Genomic DNA, 18,759 nt, shown 5'->3' on the forward strand with positions numbered 1-18,759 from the left:
TTTGTAGCCAGCCAAGAGTCTTTCAATTCTTGTTTGAGGTATCTTTGCCCATTCTTCCTTACAAAAGTCTTCCAGTTCTTTGAGATTTCTGGGCTGGGGGGGGGGGGGGGGGGGGGGGGGGGAATATCGGCAATGTCACTTTTAAATTAGGTTTCACTTGAATACAGTGCTTTCAACAACAGCTATGTCTAGAAGCACAGAGCCTTGATTTACTAATGGAGTTAATAATCTTAATCAAAATGTGTACATTTTCACTTTTTGTATCCAGTCGTGTGAAAAGCAAATCCATGTTTACTTTATATAACCAATCATAATCATAAAAGTTGGTTCGAATCTTGGCTGATTCAGCAGGGGCAGGATGATTGTACCCAAGTCAATCCATCAATCGACGATCGGGCGACTGGATGTCTACATACGATTATTGCCAGCAACCAATCGCATTATCTATGGCCTGTCTTAAGCCCCGTACACACCGGCCGACATTCAGCCCATGTGTATGTCGAAAACCAGCGCTCCCTGCCATTGCCGAAGATCGATGATCTTAGTCAGGGATCTTCAAACTACGGCCCTCCAGCTGTTGCTGAACTACAAGTCCCATGAGGCATTGTAAAACTGACATTCACAGACATGACTAGGCATGATGGGAATTGTAGTTCCTGAACAACTGGAGGGCCGTAGTTTGAGGATCCCTGATCTAAGTGTTCTGGAGTGGGGACAGTCCCCCTGTCAGAACACAACAGCTCAGCGGGGGAGATCGCTGTACTAACGTTGAATTGCTAGTACAGTGGCTCCAACTGGAGGTGTTATGGTACCAGGCATTAGTGCATGCAGAAGCTCACTAGTAAAAGCCGTTAGCTACAACCTCTTATCTCTTTAAAAATGATGTGATGTTGGCCATGCACCATGGAACATTTGTAACTTCCAGCATCATCTGCAATTACTACATAGTATAAGTAGCATGACCTGCCTGGACTCTGAGATCAAAAAGATCATCAAGTGTTCTGGATATGGTTTTGGCTAACTTTAGAAAAGGAGCAGTTGTATCACAGAGTACTCAACAAACACATAGCAATGGGACGCAGTAATGCCTATTCTCCTGATAAACCCTGTCAGAAGTGCCAAGTGTAGATCTCTGTTATTTTGCTTGCATGCTCTGCTTTATAATATGAGAAACCACATAGCATTTCTAATAGCTGTAAAAACATATTTATTCTAGTCTATTTTTGTCTGTGATGTTTCACCTTAAGTAGATGAAAGATTTGTAACACAGCGAAGGCATTCTGAAGAGAGCTCTCCAATGGGCTCTTCTTCATGGAGCCTCTTTACAACACACACTGCTAAATCACTTGAAAAAAAAAGCATCTTCTTCACCTGTTCAAAAAATGTTTCACTACTGATAGCAGATCAGGTCCCACAGATGCAAAAGGTATTAAAAATGCACAGTAATGGCTTAAATATGTGGAATGTCACAATGAGTAAAACCTGTCATTACAAGACAAAATTTGCAGCTAACGTTTGTTTAAACGCAAAACGATGATAAAAATTACAAAACCCTGCATAACAATTCATCTATTCCGTGTCATTAAATTGGCTGTAAATGCAAATTTATTTAAGTCAGCCATATCAAACAGAATGAATCCCAAGCAATTGTGTGAAGTTTTAAATGCGATTTTGCAGGTTTTCTTTGTAAGCCCTATATACCTCCACAGGTTACCATAGAGTGGTGATGATTTCTGAAATACTGTAACATAACTAATAGTAGAACTACAGACAAATGTATTTATTTTTAATTTTGGATAGAATACCCGTCAGTTTTTTTGCCATCTGTGTCCCATTGGTGAGATGGAGGTTTACCTTCACTTCCTGTTCCATAGCCAAAACAGGAAGTTAGAGGAAATCCCTGCAAATTAAGGGAATACATTGGAGCCAACCAGGTCACCAGAACTAGTGTCCCCCGAGTGGAAGATTACCCAGCTATTACTTTTCTGGGGATTTGAGATTTTATTTTTTACTTTAACTTTCAAGTGAATATCCCTAATGGGGACACAGACTGCAATAAAAATGGACAGTCCCTCTCTACTCAACTCAAAACAACGTTTTTCCCATAGTTATACCGTAATATAACATTGTTGCATCCTCTTCAATGTTGGCAGCCATATTGCGAGCTGAACCAACTCTCATCATAACAATACATTCACAGCCAATAACTAAATAAAACATAATACAAAAGGCACAGATTCACACTGGTGATAGGGCTCTTAAACACGGGTGCGAAAAGTAAATGCCAGCACATTTACTGTATGTGTAAAGTATTACCATTGTGGGTAAACTGGTTGTTTTCCTGTGCATGTTTTTTTTTTTTCATTACTTTGTTCAGTTTTTTTTAAAGTTTGTTTAATTTTTATTTTTTTATACATGATGGTTACAGTATACACCAGGGTTTGACAAATTTGCTTGGAATCTAGGAGCCAGCTAAAAAAGTTTGGAGCCAGAAAACGCACCCCGTCCTGACGAGCTTGCGCGCAGAAGCGAACACATACGTGGGCAGCGCCCGCATATGTAAACGGTGTTCAAACCACACATGTGATGTATCGCCGCGATTGGTAGAGTGAGAGCAATAATTCTAGCCCTCATCTGTAACTCAAAACATGCAACCTGTAGAATTATTTAAACGTCGCCTATGAAGATTTTAAAGGGTAAAAGTTTGTCTGCATTCCAGGAGCGGACGCAATTTTGAAGCGTGACATGTTGGGTATGAATTTACTCGGTGTAACATTATCTTTCATAATATTAAAAAAATTGGGATAACTTTACTGTTGTCTTATTTTTTAATTAAAAAAAGAGTAATTTTTTCCCAAAAAAGTGCGCTTGTAAGACCGCTGCACAAATACGGCGTGACAGAAAGTATTGCAACGATCGCCATTTTATTCTCTAGGGTGTTAGGATAAAAAATATATATAATGTAGAATTACTGTTTAACTTGTAATGCTTAACTTGTAATACCAACGGCCACCACCAGATGGCGCCAGCTCACACAAGGAAGAGCTGGGGACTTCACAAGGCCGCAAAGCAGCGGCCTCAATTACCAGACATCACGGGCCTCCCGCGATCGAGCGGCGGGGGAGGTGGCAGCCTCACCTAAAACATCCTGCCTGCAGCGATCCTGGGAAAAGGCCGCGAGCAGGCTTTTCCCAGGATTGCGGCAAGCTGCGGACAGGATGTTTTAGGCGAGGCCACGGCTTTGGCCTAGTCCGCGGAGCGCCGGTCCTATGGAACAATTTTTTTATTTTTTTTGCCCACCTTCCAAGCCAAGTCGCCAGGACGTTATTTCTAGTTGCTATTCACTAATTAGAGTTGAGAGCTTTTAGTCCCTTCTAACCATAACCTATATGGTCACAATGTCTGGTGAGGTCCCAAGTTCCACTCCATAGCAGCCATTATTTTTATACACTACAAAGATGGTCAAAAAGCCTGGAATAAATGGCTGTATAATATTAGGCTTTTTTTGCACTGTACCCCAGAAGTTCTGGGTGTGCATTTGGCTGTTTGGGGTATAAAGGAATGATCTGTATGGCTCTGCCCATTGTCACAATATGAGGAATAATGCTCTAATTTTTGTGACATGTGAGACGTGAATACCTTGTTTTAGGAAGGCTTTAGCGTACTATGCACTGAAAATTATAAACAAATGAGAAATACTCGCTGATATTTTTTCTTGAAAATAACCAATTATTTTAAAATGGCAATCATTAGTTGTGAGACCACACATGTAACCAACTTTCTTTATAAAAGCAGTGCAGAATACATTGTTTCTGTATGTACAAATAAAAAGAATGGCATGACAGATAATATTAGCACTGCCCCATGTTATTTCCAGTCTAGTTACACAAGGCACTACAATTAAACTGGACAGTGGAATGACTACCGGCCCCAGTTTTGTCAATATAAGTACAGTCAGAATCACTTTTTTGATTTACGAAGGCTACTGTAAAAACCATCTCAGAAATCAATAGTCCTATTTGCTCTGGCAGTGCAGTGATATGACATGGTTAACACAATACAAAGATGAATCCATGTGGGAAGGTTACCGCGAACAATTCATCCACCAAAATGCAATAAACAGCACCTACTGTGTCATCTTATGTTTCACAGTGGGTGCACAGTACCGCTGCATTATTAAATTTGTGGGTGGACAATACAAATGATACAACAGCTGCATTTTATTCATACAGGTGATAAATGCATAAACTGTATATAACAAGGGTAGGCAAATCCCAGAGACCAGGTAGACCGAAAACTCTTTCTGCAATATGTTTGTTAATGCACATGATTAAGTGTGAACAGTAAACGATAAATGAAATGAAAGTTAGTATCAGTATACACTTCCGAAGATGTAAATATACAATTTTATTTACTGATTTTCATGGTACAATTTTGCTGAACTGAGGCCAATATGGCCAAATTATTGATTGTGTAATTCAGCTTTGGCACTAAGCCCATGTATTGTCTGGGCCTCTGGGCTACAATTTTTAAAGCAATTATCTAAAAATATGTGGTTGCCAAACCCAGTAGACACCATTACTGTGTACTCTGGTGCAATTATATTGGTTTCCTAGGAAATGGGTCTAGTTAAATCACTTTCTGCATCATATCTATCATCACTACCCTGTGGTCTATTACTCAGAAAGATCTCTGAGGAATAAAGGTACACTTGCAAAAGCCATTAGGTTTAAGACTGCCTATTTTTGTACCTAGTATGTTGCTTTAACGTGTATCATTACTCAAATTAAACAGATCATTTAATATATAATAGTAAATTACAGACATTTGCTGAAGACCATTTTTACTTTAATTATATGCTAGATAAACTAGCTCCAGGTTAGTTTGTTTATATTCTCTTATTTGAGTGTATCACAAATGTGCACATTTTTTATGTACTGAGGGCCAGATTCACATAGAATTACGTTACTCCACGGCGGCGTAACGTATCCCATTTACGTTACACTGCCGCAGGTTTACAGCGTAAGTGCCTGATTCTCAAAACTCTTACCTGTAAACTTGCGGCGGTGTAACGTAAATGCGCTCGGCACAAGCCCGCCCAATTCAAATGGGGCGGGCACCATTTAAATTAGGCGCGTTCCCGCGCCGAACGTACTTGCGCATGCTACGTCGGGTAAATTACCCGACGTGCATTGCGCTAAATGATGTCGCACGGACGTCATTTGTTTAGACGTTAACGTAAATGGCGTCCAGCGGCATTCACGGACGACTTACGCAAACGACGTGGTTTTTTAAATTTCAACGCAGGAACGACGGCCATACTTAACATGGCTTAGAACAACTAGGGCCCAGCCCTAATTTTACGCGGCGTAATTTGACGGAAACTACGTAAAGTTAGATCGACGGGCAGCGCGGACGTTTCGGGAATCGCCGTAACTAGTCATTTGCATATTCTACGCCGGCCTAGAATTGCATCATTAAGATCCGATAGTGTAATTCAATTACACCTGTCGGATCTTAGGGCTAGCTACGCCGTCGTATCTCTATTGTGAATCTTGCCCTATATGTGTTGAGCAGCTTTGCCACCCTTGAGACCTAGTTTAGATTCCCATCATGAAGACTGACAAAATGGAGATTGTAGGTTCAGCTAATGATTCTAGGAGAACCCCAATCTGCACCTAAAACATACCAGTTAGTTAAAGTTGAAGTTTATTTTGCCTTCCCTAGTTCCCAGTTCCCTCCCTCATCGATCTGCTAATGAGAAAACTTTTAGTTTTCATTATACAGTATACCTTCGTTTATATCCAGTGATATCATCACTGAGGCCGCGTACACACGGTCGTTCCAAACCGATGAGAATGGTCCGACGGGCCATTTCCATCGGTTCACCGCTGAAGTGGCCTGATGGTCTGATGTGCGTACACACCATCGTTCCAAAAACCGATCGGGTCAGAGCGCGGTGACGTCAAACACACGACGTGCTGAATAAAACGAAGTTCAATGCTTTCAAGCATGCGTCGACTTGATTCTGAGCATGCGCGGGTTTTGAACCGATGCTTTCTGTACTAACCATCGGTTTGGACCGATCGGGCAGCGGGCCATCGGTTCGATTTTGAAGCATGTTTTACAATTTTGGTCCATTCTCATCGGTTTTGTCCGACCGTGTGTACGCGGCCTAAGTCTTTGTGTTTTTGTATGCAAATCAGAAGCAGACCATAGCAGGTGGGAGAGGTTGGCAGGGTGCTGTACATCATGAAATCAGTAAGCTGTGGTAGTAATACCCACATGTGATGCTGAACCTCCATAATTAAAAGAACTAAAATCTAATAAATGGAAGGGCAGCTAGAGAGGTAAGTATTTACATTCGCCTTAATAGCCTTAACCACTTCAGCGCCCCCTAGTGGTTAACTCCCAAACTGCAATCGTCATTTTCACAGTAAACAATGCATTTTCATAGCATTTTTTACTGTGAAAATGACAATGGTCCCAAAAATGTGTCAAAATTGTCCAATGTGTCCGCCGAAAAAAATCGCTGATCACCGCCATTAGTAGTAATTTTTTTTTATAAAAATGCAATAAAACTATCCCCTATTTTTTAAACGCTATAAATTTTGGGCAAACCAATCGATAAATGCCTATTGCGATTTTTTTTACCAAAAATAGGTAGAATAATATGCATCGGCCTAAGCTGAGGAAAAAAAAGTTTTTTTAGATATTTTTGGGGGATATTTATTATAGCTATTATATAGCGCCATCAGTTTGCACAGCGCTTTAACAATGTAGAGGGGGGACAGTGCAATCACAATACAGTTCAATACAGTAGGAATAGGGTGGGCCTGCTCATGAAGCTTACAGTAGATATACACAGGGCCATGCATGGAGCTTACAGTAGATATACACAGGGCCATGCATGGAGCTTACAGTAGATATACACAGGGCCATGCATGGAGCTTACAGTAGATATACACAGGGCCATGCATGGTGCTTACAGTAGATATACACAGGGCCATGCATTGAGCTTACAGTAGATATACACAGGGCCATGCATGGTGCTTACAGTAGATATACACAGGGCCATACATGGAGCTTAAAGTAGATATACACAGGGCCATGCAAATCCTAATGGCAAAAATGCTACAGGACATAAAGGATTAAGCTTGTAATTTAGAAAGGCTTCCCATATTTCATGGGGCCCGCTATGCTGTCTGATGATCTTGCTGTGCTATTTTACCCAGAGTACTTAGAAAATAAAGAAAAGAAAGCCCTAAAAGAAAGAACGAATGCAGCAATCACATCTAATAATTTGTAACGTGCAATATACTAAATGTTTGCTTTTGGGTTTAATACCTTTAAATTATGTACATATATCCCTTCACTGAGTACAGCAATGCAATCATATTATTAGGGGAACTTATTTAAATAAGTGGTGGGACACATAAACAAAGCAGCCAACCCCAAAAATACCACCTGACATAATTATCCTAAAATGTTTATATCCATATGCAGTATGCAGCACAACCAGTAAATGAACCTCAAGGTGAATATTGTAATGTACATAAGAAACATGAGCATATTGCACAACACAGTGCTGTACCATTTTGTGTAAGAAGACTGGGCCTAACCTCTTGTTAAGCAAACACAAAGATTATGGTAAATGGCACAATGAAACTAATACAGATGAGCTTGTGGAATGCATTGTTCTCCATAGTACAGAAGCTGAAGAGCTGCAGTTCTCCTCCTCTGCTACCATCACCATGGAAATCGCCAGACCAAGACTTTAATCCAGAAAGCAGGCAACCTTACAATGCCCTTTCACTTACATTTTAGCATACTTTCTCCCAAGTATTTAGTATGACAAAAGAAAACTTGCATTTTACACTAATTGGTTTTTCTTTTTTATCTTGAAAAATGCATCGGCTAATGCTTTCCATCTACAATTTTTAGAAATATGGAATGTAGTTGAAGGCATTCATTTTATTGTTGCACAAACTGACAAAATATTTCACAATGATGCAGAAAAGGAAACACCCTCATGAAAAGAACCTTTAAAAACGATTATAAATCATGCTGAAAAATGCGTGTAGAGTGTGTATGCTGATTCTCAAACCTTGGCAATTAAATGAAGAAGTCATAGCAGCAAATGCTAAAGATCCTTGGTCCTAACTCACGTTTGTGTCCAGATCTAACTGTATGCCAATACATGAACCTTGTCTATGTAAGGCAGGCCATAACTAGACCAATGGTGGTCCTATATCATTGTCTAATATGATGGCCAAGGAAGACACTTGCCCCTTTGGAGGTGTTAATGAGCACTTCTGACATCAAAGGGGATTGTTATTTCTTACTGCGATTTATTTTTAATTTTGAAGCCGTCCCTACTGAGAAGTCAAAAGTATCTACTGCTTCATATTTCCAAAAATAAGTAAATAGGAGCAAGTTTTAGATAACATTTTGGTCAAAGAGCACACCTTTGTCACACCCCCAAGTCATACTGTATACTAATGCATGTACATACAAGTATAACACTCAGCACTAACAAAATCGAAATAAATCACTGCAGTCTACCTAAAGAGGAATTCCAGGTATGGATATTTTATACATAGTTCAGCTTGGGCCAAAGTAACTATGTATACAGGCGGTCCCCAAGTTACAAACAAGATAGAGTCTGTAGGTTTGAAATTTGTTTGTAAGTCAGAATAGGTACATTTTTTAAGTGTAGTTCCAGCAACAAATGTTTACGTTTTTTTTGGAAAGCATAGGGAAGGGTTAACACCCCTGCAACATTTGTTTTGCTGTCTGCGCCCCTGTTCAGAATATTTCACCTCACTTTCTGTCCCTGTGACAATAGGATTTTGAAAATTTGGGGTTGTTGTGGAAACAGGGATTGGTAATAAAGCATCAGTGGAGACACCTTTTTCCCATGAGAACTCTTCCAGGAGTGAATTTCCCTTCCTAGGGGTAGATTTCATCTCACTTCCTGTTGTCTCCCTCTGTTTGTAAGTAGGAGTCCATTTGTAAGTGGGATGGTTGTAACCCGGGGACCGCATGTATACAGTTCCATACATGGCTGATCTCCCTGGAGGCTGGAAATCACTGAAGTAGACACCACTACTCCAGTGTTCTCCACTTGCTTTCCGGGTCCTGTGCTGAATGACTGGCCTGTTGCATTCTGAATACAGGGTGCCATTCAGAGAATGTCTTCTATTTTCTGAATAAATGCAAAGTGTCCTCTGACTGGATGAGGTAGAGAGTGTGACTTCACTTCCCTGCCTCCCCATCTTGTCCAATCAGAGAACATTTTTCATTCCAGCTTCCAGGGGCATCAGCCAGGTATGATATATGCATAGATACACTGTCCAAGCTGCATCAAGATAACAATGTATAAAATAGTCATACCTTGAAATTATCTTCCCAACTCCAATAAAAACGTGTTTTAGTTTAAGATACAGACTGATAAGACAAGATATAGAACAAAAACTCTTTACATTAATCATATATTGAACCTAAAGGAGGCACCGTTGTAGAAGAAAAGAGATGCAACTGAATTAAAAAAAATATTATTATTCTTAAGGGCCCTTTCACATGGAGCGGATCAGTAATGATCCACTCCGTGTGTCCGCAAAGCTCAGCAGGGATCCTCCGTAAAATCCCCGATGAGCTGGCAGCTGACAGGGCGGTCCCGGCACACTGTGCAGGGACCGCCCTGTGTTTCCTCCGCTCTCCCCTATGGGGGATCGGACGAACACGGACCGCATGTCCGTGTTCATCCGATCCGATCCGGCAGACGGAAGAAAAATAGGATTTCTTCCGTCCGCAAATGCGGATCTTTGCGGAGGCGGACAAATTACGGGTGTCAGCGGATGTTCATCACATGTAATCACATAGGGACCCATGTATGTCCCCTTTTCATCCGCAAACGGACGAAATTAGATTCTAATAGGCTGACAAAGGTTACTGCACTTAAACTAGAACTATAGGGGTGTTTGTTTTTCATTTTGGATAGAGTAAGGGAGGGTTATAACCTCTGTCAGATTTGTTTTGCTATTAGTGTCCCATTGGGGAGATCTCCCATAGCCAAACAGGAAGTATGAGGAAACCCCTGCATATTAAGGAAATCACTTGGGGACCCCCAGGTCACCAGAACTAGTGTCTCCATTAGAAGATTTCCCCTCTGTTACTTTTGTGGTGACAAAGCAAAATTTGGGATTTTCCTTTACTTTCACTTTCAATTATAATGATAAACAGGACAAATAGAGAGGGTGAATTGGATAGTTGAAGTGAATACAATTTCACTGGTCTAACTATCATTATTACTTTAGAAAATAACCTCCAAAATTTCAACTTCATGGTTAAATGCAATTGCTTCTCAAATCCATGCAAATAATACTGCATTGATTTTCTTCAGATAATGATGTATTACTGTAATTAGGAAAGTCAATTAGAAGGCATGTACTATATTAATATAATTCTGGAATTGTGGTTGTTAAAATGTTGCAGAAACAAGTTCTGAAAAAAAATCCTTTTGACAATAGCCCTATAGGGAGTTTCACTGTTATAAATGTACTTACAGCCTTTGTATGTTTTACTTACTTTTCCTTTATATAATAGAGTTTTTTTGTGGAGGGATTTTTTTTTATTAGTTATTAAGATTCTATACCAGTGATGGTGAACCTTGGCACTCCAGATATTTTGAAACTACATTTCCCATGATGCTCATGCACTCTGCAGTGTAGTTGAGCATAATGGGAAATGTAGTTCCAAAACATCTGGGGTGCCAAGGTTCGCCATCACTGTTCTATACCGTTATTGTTATCTGTGCCCCTTATAATGGGAGCTTCAGGCAGAACATTCCTAACCTCTTGCGGCTCCCACATAACACAGATGTAGAGTGGCAAAGCACCTGGACTTTAACACCCACACACCTCACATATACAGCTTCCATAGATGGCCGAGGTTTTCTATGCTGACAGCGCAATCTCCACACCCTCCCAGCACAGTGACCAACTGATATGAAGAAAGACGGGATGGACAGCCGCACTCCAAAAAAACCCTAAGGTTGTCTTTATTGTAAAAAATTGATAAAAATAGCACTACAAAACAAGCAGAACACAGGGAAGACAGCATACGCGTTTCAACCTCCGATTAGTGCTTAGTCATGGCTAAGCACAGTGACCAAGCTGTCATAGAGTTCTTGGTCTCTAGTCATGATTGGGAGCTGACCCCAACAGCTCCCAATCATGACTAGAAACCAAGAGCTGTCTATCATGTGACTACTGTGACAGCAAAAAATTGTGATCAATTGATTGGGGAGTTGGTTCTGCCATCTGAGCATGACAACCCACTTGCCAGGAGTGGGCAGTGAGGGCTTAAAAATAAACTTGAAAACTGCACATCTGCAATTTCCTTGATGAGAGTGGCTACATTTGGCCTATGGTCCCACTGTATGTAAAAACGTAGTCACCCCCATCTCTGCTTACCCTTGTCACCCTCCTCTGCTTGCTCCTGCCTCTGCTGTCGCCAGCGCTCTACACATCTCTATCGCTGTCAATGTTAACATGACCAGGTTAGTATAACAAAAAACAGTATTTCAATTTCAATCATTTATAAAATTAGAACCTGTGCTTTTAATAGGAATACTGCCTGGAGCAATCACTTGTGAATGGAACCAGCACAGTTTATTGAGCTGGAGCGAAGACATTTTGGAATAGTAGTCTGATCAGAGCGGTACAAAATAAATAAATAAAACACTCTTTACTCCATGGTCACTGCAGTATTGATGACCTCTGGTGCTCCAACCTCTCTTCACACTGTAGCACATATGCTACGCTGGGAACAGTTCTACTGAGAATAATAGTCATTGTCCCAGTCTCCATCTTCAGCTCTGTGCATGCTCCAGGCACATATTTTTTATGGTCTTTCCTTGCTCTGCTCTGGCATGAAAAGTAGCTGGGAAGCCAAAGATATTAAAAACTCAGTGAGCTGTGAAATAGCTGTTTTTTTATTTATTTATTTTTATTAGTATTATTATTATTTAGCAATCTTATTTAAAGATTTAAACAACAGAGACTATTACTAATTTACTATTTACTTTTCGTCTGTGGAGGTTTTTTTTTTGTTTGGTAAAGTTCACCAATCCTTCAAAGTGCAGAACAGAGAGGGCCTCAATTATTTATTGTCTACCAGCCTTTCAATATAGAAGAATGAAACAGGAATCTGAGACACTAGTCCTTCACACCAATAAATAAGGCAAAGAAAAAAAAATAGGAAAATGACTCCTGGCGACCTACTTTGAAAAAGTAAAAATAGGAATAAGACTGTTTACTATAGGCATCTTTTTTTCTTCTCACGTCACAAAACCTCTCTGAGTGTGCTTGCATATATTTTAGGGCCCATTCACCCAAGGATCTCAGCGCACAGAAACAGCAATTTGCCTTGAGTCATACAGGTTCAGTTCACACCGCTGCGTTGCCAATGGCTTGCACTGAAAACAGCACATCCTCTACTTTTTTGGTGCAGTGTGTTAAGAAGCAGTACACTGCTTTCCATAATGTTATTTTGGGACGTTTTAATAAAGCTGAAAAAAAAGTAAACAGTTTACAACGCCCCGGCACTGCTCACTTTACAGCACATGCCAGTGCCAGTGGTATAACCCATCTGCTGGATTGAATGAGCCCTTAAACAAAATAAACAACCAAGGCTGCATTTCATTTTTATTTTTCCTTGTGCTCCATCTCTTAATATTTACAAAAAGAATCAAGAATGCCATAGCGTATAAATCAATTATACACCTGTAATGCAAAACAAAATGTTAAATGACACATGCCAGCGTGTATAGGAAAACACAGAGGGGAAATGAAAATTCCACAGCTGTAACACTACAGATGCCCCCGATACCGATGAAACACAAGCCCATTTCCTGCTTCCCTGCCTTCAAATGTTAAACTTACCCAGCACAAGAGCTTATCGAAAATCTCCCAACAAGCTGTCACCTTCTCACATTAAATCCACACAAATAAAATGTCACATACTCTACAGCACATTTCTTTATTCAAAACAGATTGATTGCATTCCTTATCATATTCAAACTAACGTATCCCAACGTCTTCATTTGCTAGGCAATGCCGCAAACCGTTAAACTATATCTTCTGGACAAGTCTCTCCAAAGTGTGAAGGCATTGCTCGTTAAAAACTGCAAACCTCTTGCATACACAATCAGGGTTTTCTATAAAAGAGGAGAGCATGCTAAATGGAGATGGAGATGAAGGAGGAGGGGGGGGGGGGTATTAACCAAAGCGTCCAATCAGATTCCACAGCTGTTTTTGAATAGGTCTGAAAGTGAAAGAATCTTATTTGGTGGCACGGGAAACAACTCCCATTTAAATTCCTTTACATCTATAGACTAGAGCAACACAGGCAAGAAGTTGAAATTTACTAACAGCGGATATAGGGAAAGAAGACAGGCCTAACAACTCTATTATAGATTGGTCCTTCGTTTTCCAGGATGCAAATGCAATTCTTTAATAGACAAACCTTTATATAAACTCTACCGAGCGGGGCCCTCTGATTTCTGCTTTATTAAACGGTATTGCAATTGTACTGTCTGCCCTGATGTTGTAAAGTGCTGTGTAAACTGTTGGCGCTATATAAATCTGTATGATGATAATAATAATAATTTACTGTACCAGCTAAAAAAAGAAGGTAATACATTTTATAGACTGGTCCTTCTCTCTCTGGGGTGGATGCAAGTGCAACACTTTATTAGACAAACCTTTATATTTACTGTAGCAACTAAAAAAGAAGGGTAAAACAATAATAAATATATTAGACCGGTCCTTCTCTCTCTATGATGTAACACTAATAAATAAACCTTTATATTTACTGTAGCAACTTAAAAAGAAGGGTAAAACAATAATAAATATATTAGACCGGTCCTTCTCTCTCTATGATGTAACACTAATAAATAAACCTTTATATTTACTGTAGCAACTTAAAAAGAAGGGTAAAACAATAATAAATATATTAGACCGGTCCTTCTCTCTCTGGGATGGATGCAAGTGCAACACGTTATTAGACAAACCTTTATATTTACTGTAGCAACTTAAAAAGAAGGGTAAAAAAAATAATAAATATTTTAGACTGGTCCTTCTCTCTCTATGATGCAACACTAATTAATAAACATTTATATTTACTGTAGCAGCTAAAAAAAAAAAAAGCGTGTAACAGTAATAACTACAATAGACCGGTCCTTCTCTCTCCATGATGGAAATGCTACTCTTTAATAGACAAACCTTTATATTTACTTTAGCAATTTAAAAGGAAGGGTATAACAGTAATAACTATTATAGACGAATCCCTCTCTCTCTCTCTTCAAGATGCAAATGCAATTCCTTAAACATATACCTAAATATTTACTGTAGCAACTAGAAAAAAGAAGGGCATAAAAGTAATAACTCAAATGTGACGATAGGACCATCATCCAAGCAAGAAGAAAATAAAAAGCAATGCATGTAAAGCCCCATGCAGCACAGCGCACTGCACACATTCATCATATTGGGAACTGCAGTCAAGAGTACAGAAGTTTATTCGCTCGTCATTGGGGAAATAGCTAGGGTTAGTGGGTTAGCTTAGTGACTTTGTGTTGAGGAATATGTGGTTACAGTGGCTTGTTTAAATCACTTCTCATATGGGGAATGTCTAGGGCTAGCGTACACCTCAAATAAGAAACTAAAGGCTAGTTGGGTGAATTCTGGTCTTCTCCATAGAGAGCTACAAGATGACTTTTGTGACTTTTTCTATCATTCTCATTTTGCAGAAACACAATGTAGAGAGAGAGAGAGAGAAAGAGAAAGCGAGAGACCATAAAAGCAGGAAGCCAGTCAGCACATTATGGCTTACAGACTGTAAAACCTGGAGGCAGACTGTAAGTAATCCCCACGGCTTGGCTGGCTCCAGTTTAAACACCATGGACAGTACTCAGCAGAGATGCAAGAACTGAACTGAAATGAGCATTGAAAGGAAAGGGAAAATGAGACTTGGGAAAAGAGTGACAGAAACAGAAGGTAAGACGAAGGGAGGACAGATGCACAAAGGAAAATAACAAGAAAAAAAAACGGAAAAAACAAAAAAACATTGCCTCGGAAGTAACTAACGCATTACAATAGGTGCGGAAAAGCAATAGAAAAAGAAAAAAAAAGATGGTAATAAATAATACGCCAACTGATGAGGATAAGTATCTCTCTAGACACCACTCCCACCTCCCTATTGTCACCATGTAAAATCACACAAAGAATTTCTTCACTGCTAAACATGCCCGCCACACACACAAAGAGGTAGTCAGTTAGCCTTTGGACCTCCGCCCCATAGAAATGCGAAAGGCCATCCTAATCATGGGAACGGCCATGGTCTCCACCATTAAAGCATGCTGAATTTCTACAGAGATTTATTAAAAACCACAATGCTTACTGGGATTTTCTTCTAATGTAAAGCTATAAAAAAGCTAAGAGTTACATAGGATTTGATAAGGTTTGATAGGACTTAGATAAGGTTTGATAGGACTTAGATAGGTCTTGAATATCTCCTACTCCCAGCAAATAGCATTAAGCAATGGTGATCTGTGCCATCTGTGCTGCAGCCAATTACAGTTATAATTTAGTCCGGTTTTTCATGTGTCCTCACATTAAAGAAAGCAATAGTGTTTATTATTATTTAGATGGTTTTAATCCAGTTGGCCTTTTCTTTTCTATTGTAAATGTAGCACTCCAAAGGTGACGATGGAGGATGCTTATAAATGTACTGCAGGCATATATATCCCTGGGGGAAGCTAAACCAGATTGTGTTGTAATCCCTTCAATTGCCATGGTGACACAAAGGCACTTCTGGTGTTTGGTTACCCCACGGGTTACGAGGTGGCACTCCAACGAAATGAGTCGCAGCCTTTAAAAGCATTACGTGGCCGACATGCATGCAAAATACGAGCCGACAAGCTGCAATTTAAAATGACAACCGATATGCAGGAAATCATGTAAATGTTGAGTGGATTAACTAAAAAAAAAAAAAAAAAAAGAACAAGGTGTATGTCAGCAGGATATATAATATCAGGTATCATGTTCACTCCTTTCCATGTGTGCCTGATCTCTCCTATAGCATGCCCTCTTCTAATCAGGGATGCATGCACTCTACACGCTCCGACAATCCCCCTATTCCTACTGAACGATAAGTGACACCCCAAACGGGAGATGACCTATGGGTGACATTTAAGGCCCAGCATCTTCTAGCGGCGCTGTAGACAGAGGGACAAGCGTGACACAAACTCCAGACATAAACAGTAAGTGTCCTGCTCTGCTATATGTCTGCCTTTTCCAAATGTCTGCAAGATCGAATAGTGGCCCTAGCGGAAATAAATTATAACTCAGCCAACCCTACTGACAGTTAAGGCTAATAGCAGGTGTGTGGGAGGTGTACATCAATACCCTGGGGACAAATTCTGCTCATTACAAGTTACTGACCCCCAGAGGCCTACAGGACCTGCGAGCAACGCAAGGGTTACCTGGAAGTAGGCAAGTGACTCAATGCATCACATACAAAGATCATGGCACACTGATACTGGGACATCACCAACAGGGGGGGGGGCACACTGAGACACCAGGGACAGGAGGGGTACACTGATACTGGGAGACCAGGGGCAGGAGGGGTGCACTGATACTGGGAGACCAGGAGCAGGAGGGGTACACTGATACTGGGAGACCAGGGACAGGAGGGGTACACTGATACTGGGAGACCAGGGGCAGGAGGGGTACACTGATACTGGGAGACTAGGGGCAGGAGGGGAGCACTGATACTGGGAGACCAGGGGCAGGAGGGGTACACTGATACTGGGAGACCAGGGACAGGAGGGGTACACTGATACTGGGAGACCAGGGACAGGAGGGGTACACTGATACTGGGACACCACAAACGGGGGGCACACTGAGACACCAGGGACAGGAGGGGTATACTGATACTGGGACACCACAAACCGGGGGGGGGCACACTGAGGCACCAGGAACAGGAGGAGTACACTGATACTGAAAGATCAGGGACAGGAGGGGTACACTGGTACTGGGACACCACTGATAGGGGGGCACACGGATACCAGAACACCACCAATAGCAGGGTATACTGATACTGGAAAATCAGGTACAGGAGGGATACAGTGATATTGTAACACCATAGTTAGGGGGTACAATGACACCTAAAACACCAGAGATAGGGAGTACTTTGACACCTGAAACACTAAGGGGAGAACACTGACACCTAAAAACATTAAAGGTAATGGGGGTACATTGACACCCAAAACACCAGGGGTAGGGGGTACATGGAACCTAGAACCTCACTGACAATGGAAAACCAGTGATTGGGGGGGGGGGGGTACACACATTGGAACATAAGGAGGGATGGGGGGTACATTGACACTAGAACACCAGGGATGGGTGGGGGAGGGTGGTACATAGATACTTGAACACCACAGCTGAGGAGGTGCACTGATACTGGAACACAATGGAAGGGGGGTGTACACTGATACTAGAACACCAGGGATGGGGGATACACCGATACTGGGGGGGGGGGGATATCTCAGGAAGCCCACTGACACACCAGGGATGGGGGGCGATGAGTAGCCCAGGCTGCACCATGGATGATCACACAATGAGGACACAATGACGGTCCAGGCACAAAGCCCCGATGTGATCAGACAGATGACAGGACGGAGGAGGGCATGTAGCGGTCCAGGCTGGTGGATGGTGATGGGGTGGATGGTGATGGGGAGGATGGTGATGGGGATAGTGATGATGGGGATAGTGATGATGGTGGATGGCTGTACCTGGTGCAGGATGAGGGCCGCCTGGATGCAGACGATGGGTAGCACGAAGCGGGCTCCGGACTGTCTCCGGCACATGGTGATGACAGACGAAGGACGGGGCTGCGATGGCTGGAGGAATAGAAGAGTCCGGGCGGTATGGAGCTGTTCTTCCTCCTGATACAGAGAGAAGATGAGCGGGGGGGACCGGAGGAGATAATAGCTGCTCCCTGTACATAGGGGGTGATTTCCTCCCGCAGTTCCCACCCACCCCCCAGGAGGAGTCCCCGGGCTGCGTGCTGGATGTGATGCTGATAGTCCGTCTATATCCAGAGACTGCGGCTCCTCTCCTCTATGTGCGCTGCGGAGAAGGGCGATGGAGGAGGAGGATGTGTCCCCGGCTCAGTGCTGGCTATCTCGGCTCCCCTTCTGCTGAGTCCTCACACACACACAGCGCTCCCTCTATAGCAGCATCACAGCGAGCTCCCCTTTCTCCTCCTCCTACTCCTCACACTGATAACAATACAAGGCGCTGGCTGGATGAATCCCTGTGTGAGGGGACCAAACATCCCTGGCATCCCTCTAGATGTGAGCCCTCCCGGGGTGGCAGGTGCTGCTCACACGACCATGGCCAAGGCCAGGTGTCAGTATAGGAAGACTTACACAGGACAGTCCACTCACCTCATACAGAGACTACACAGGACAGTTCATTCACCTCATACATAGACTACACAGGACAGTCCATTCACCTCACACAGAGACTACACAGGACAGTCCATTCACCTCACACAGAGACTACACAGGACAGTCCATTCACCTCATACATAGACTACACAGGACAGACCATTCACCTCACACAGAGACTACACAGGACAGTCCATTCACCTCATACATAGTCTACACAGGACAGTCCACCATTCACCTCA

General features: G+C 41.8%; 1 protein-coding gene across 2 annotated transcripts in view; it reads right to left on the minus strand.

Annotated features, from left to right (window-relative positions):
- CDH2 (cadherin 2) overlaps nucleotides 1-18,360 on the minus strand; it is a 414,273-nt gene extending 395,913 nt beyond the window's left edge. For both annotated transcript variants that reach the window (XM_040354103.1, XM_040354102.1), the window contains exon 1: nucleotides 17,858-18,360. In XM_040354103.1, the coding sequence (XP_040210037.1) occupies nucleotides 17,858-17,932 (75 nt within the window). In that variant the 5' untranslated portion in view covers nucleotides 17,933-18,360. The remainder of the gene's footprint in view (nucleotides 1-17,857) is intronic.
- Nucleotides 18,361-18,759: the final 399 nt, after the last annotated feature.

This window comes from Rana temporaria, chromosome 5 (genome assembly GCF_905171775.1).
Source record: "Rana temporaria chromosome 5, aRanTem1.1, whole genome shotgun sequence".
NCBI lineage: Eukaryota > Metazoa > Chordata > Amphibia > Anura > Ranidae > Rana > Rana temporaria.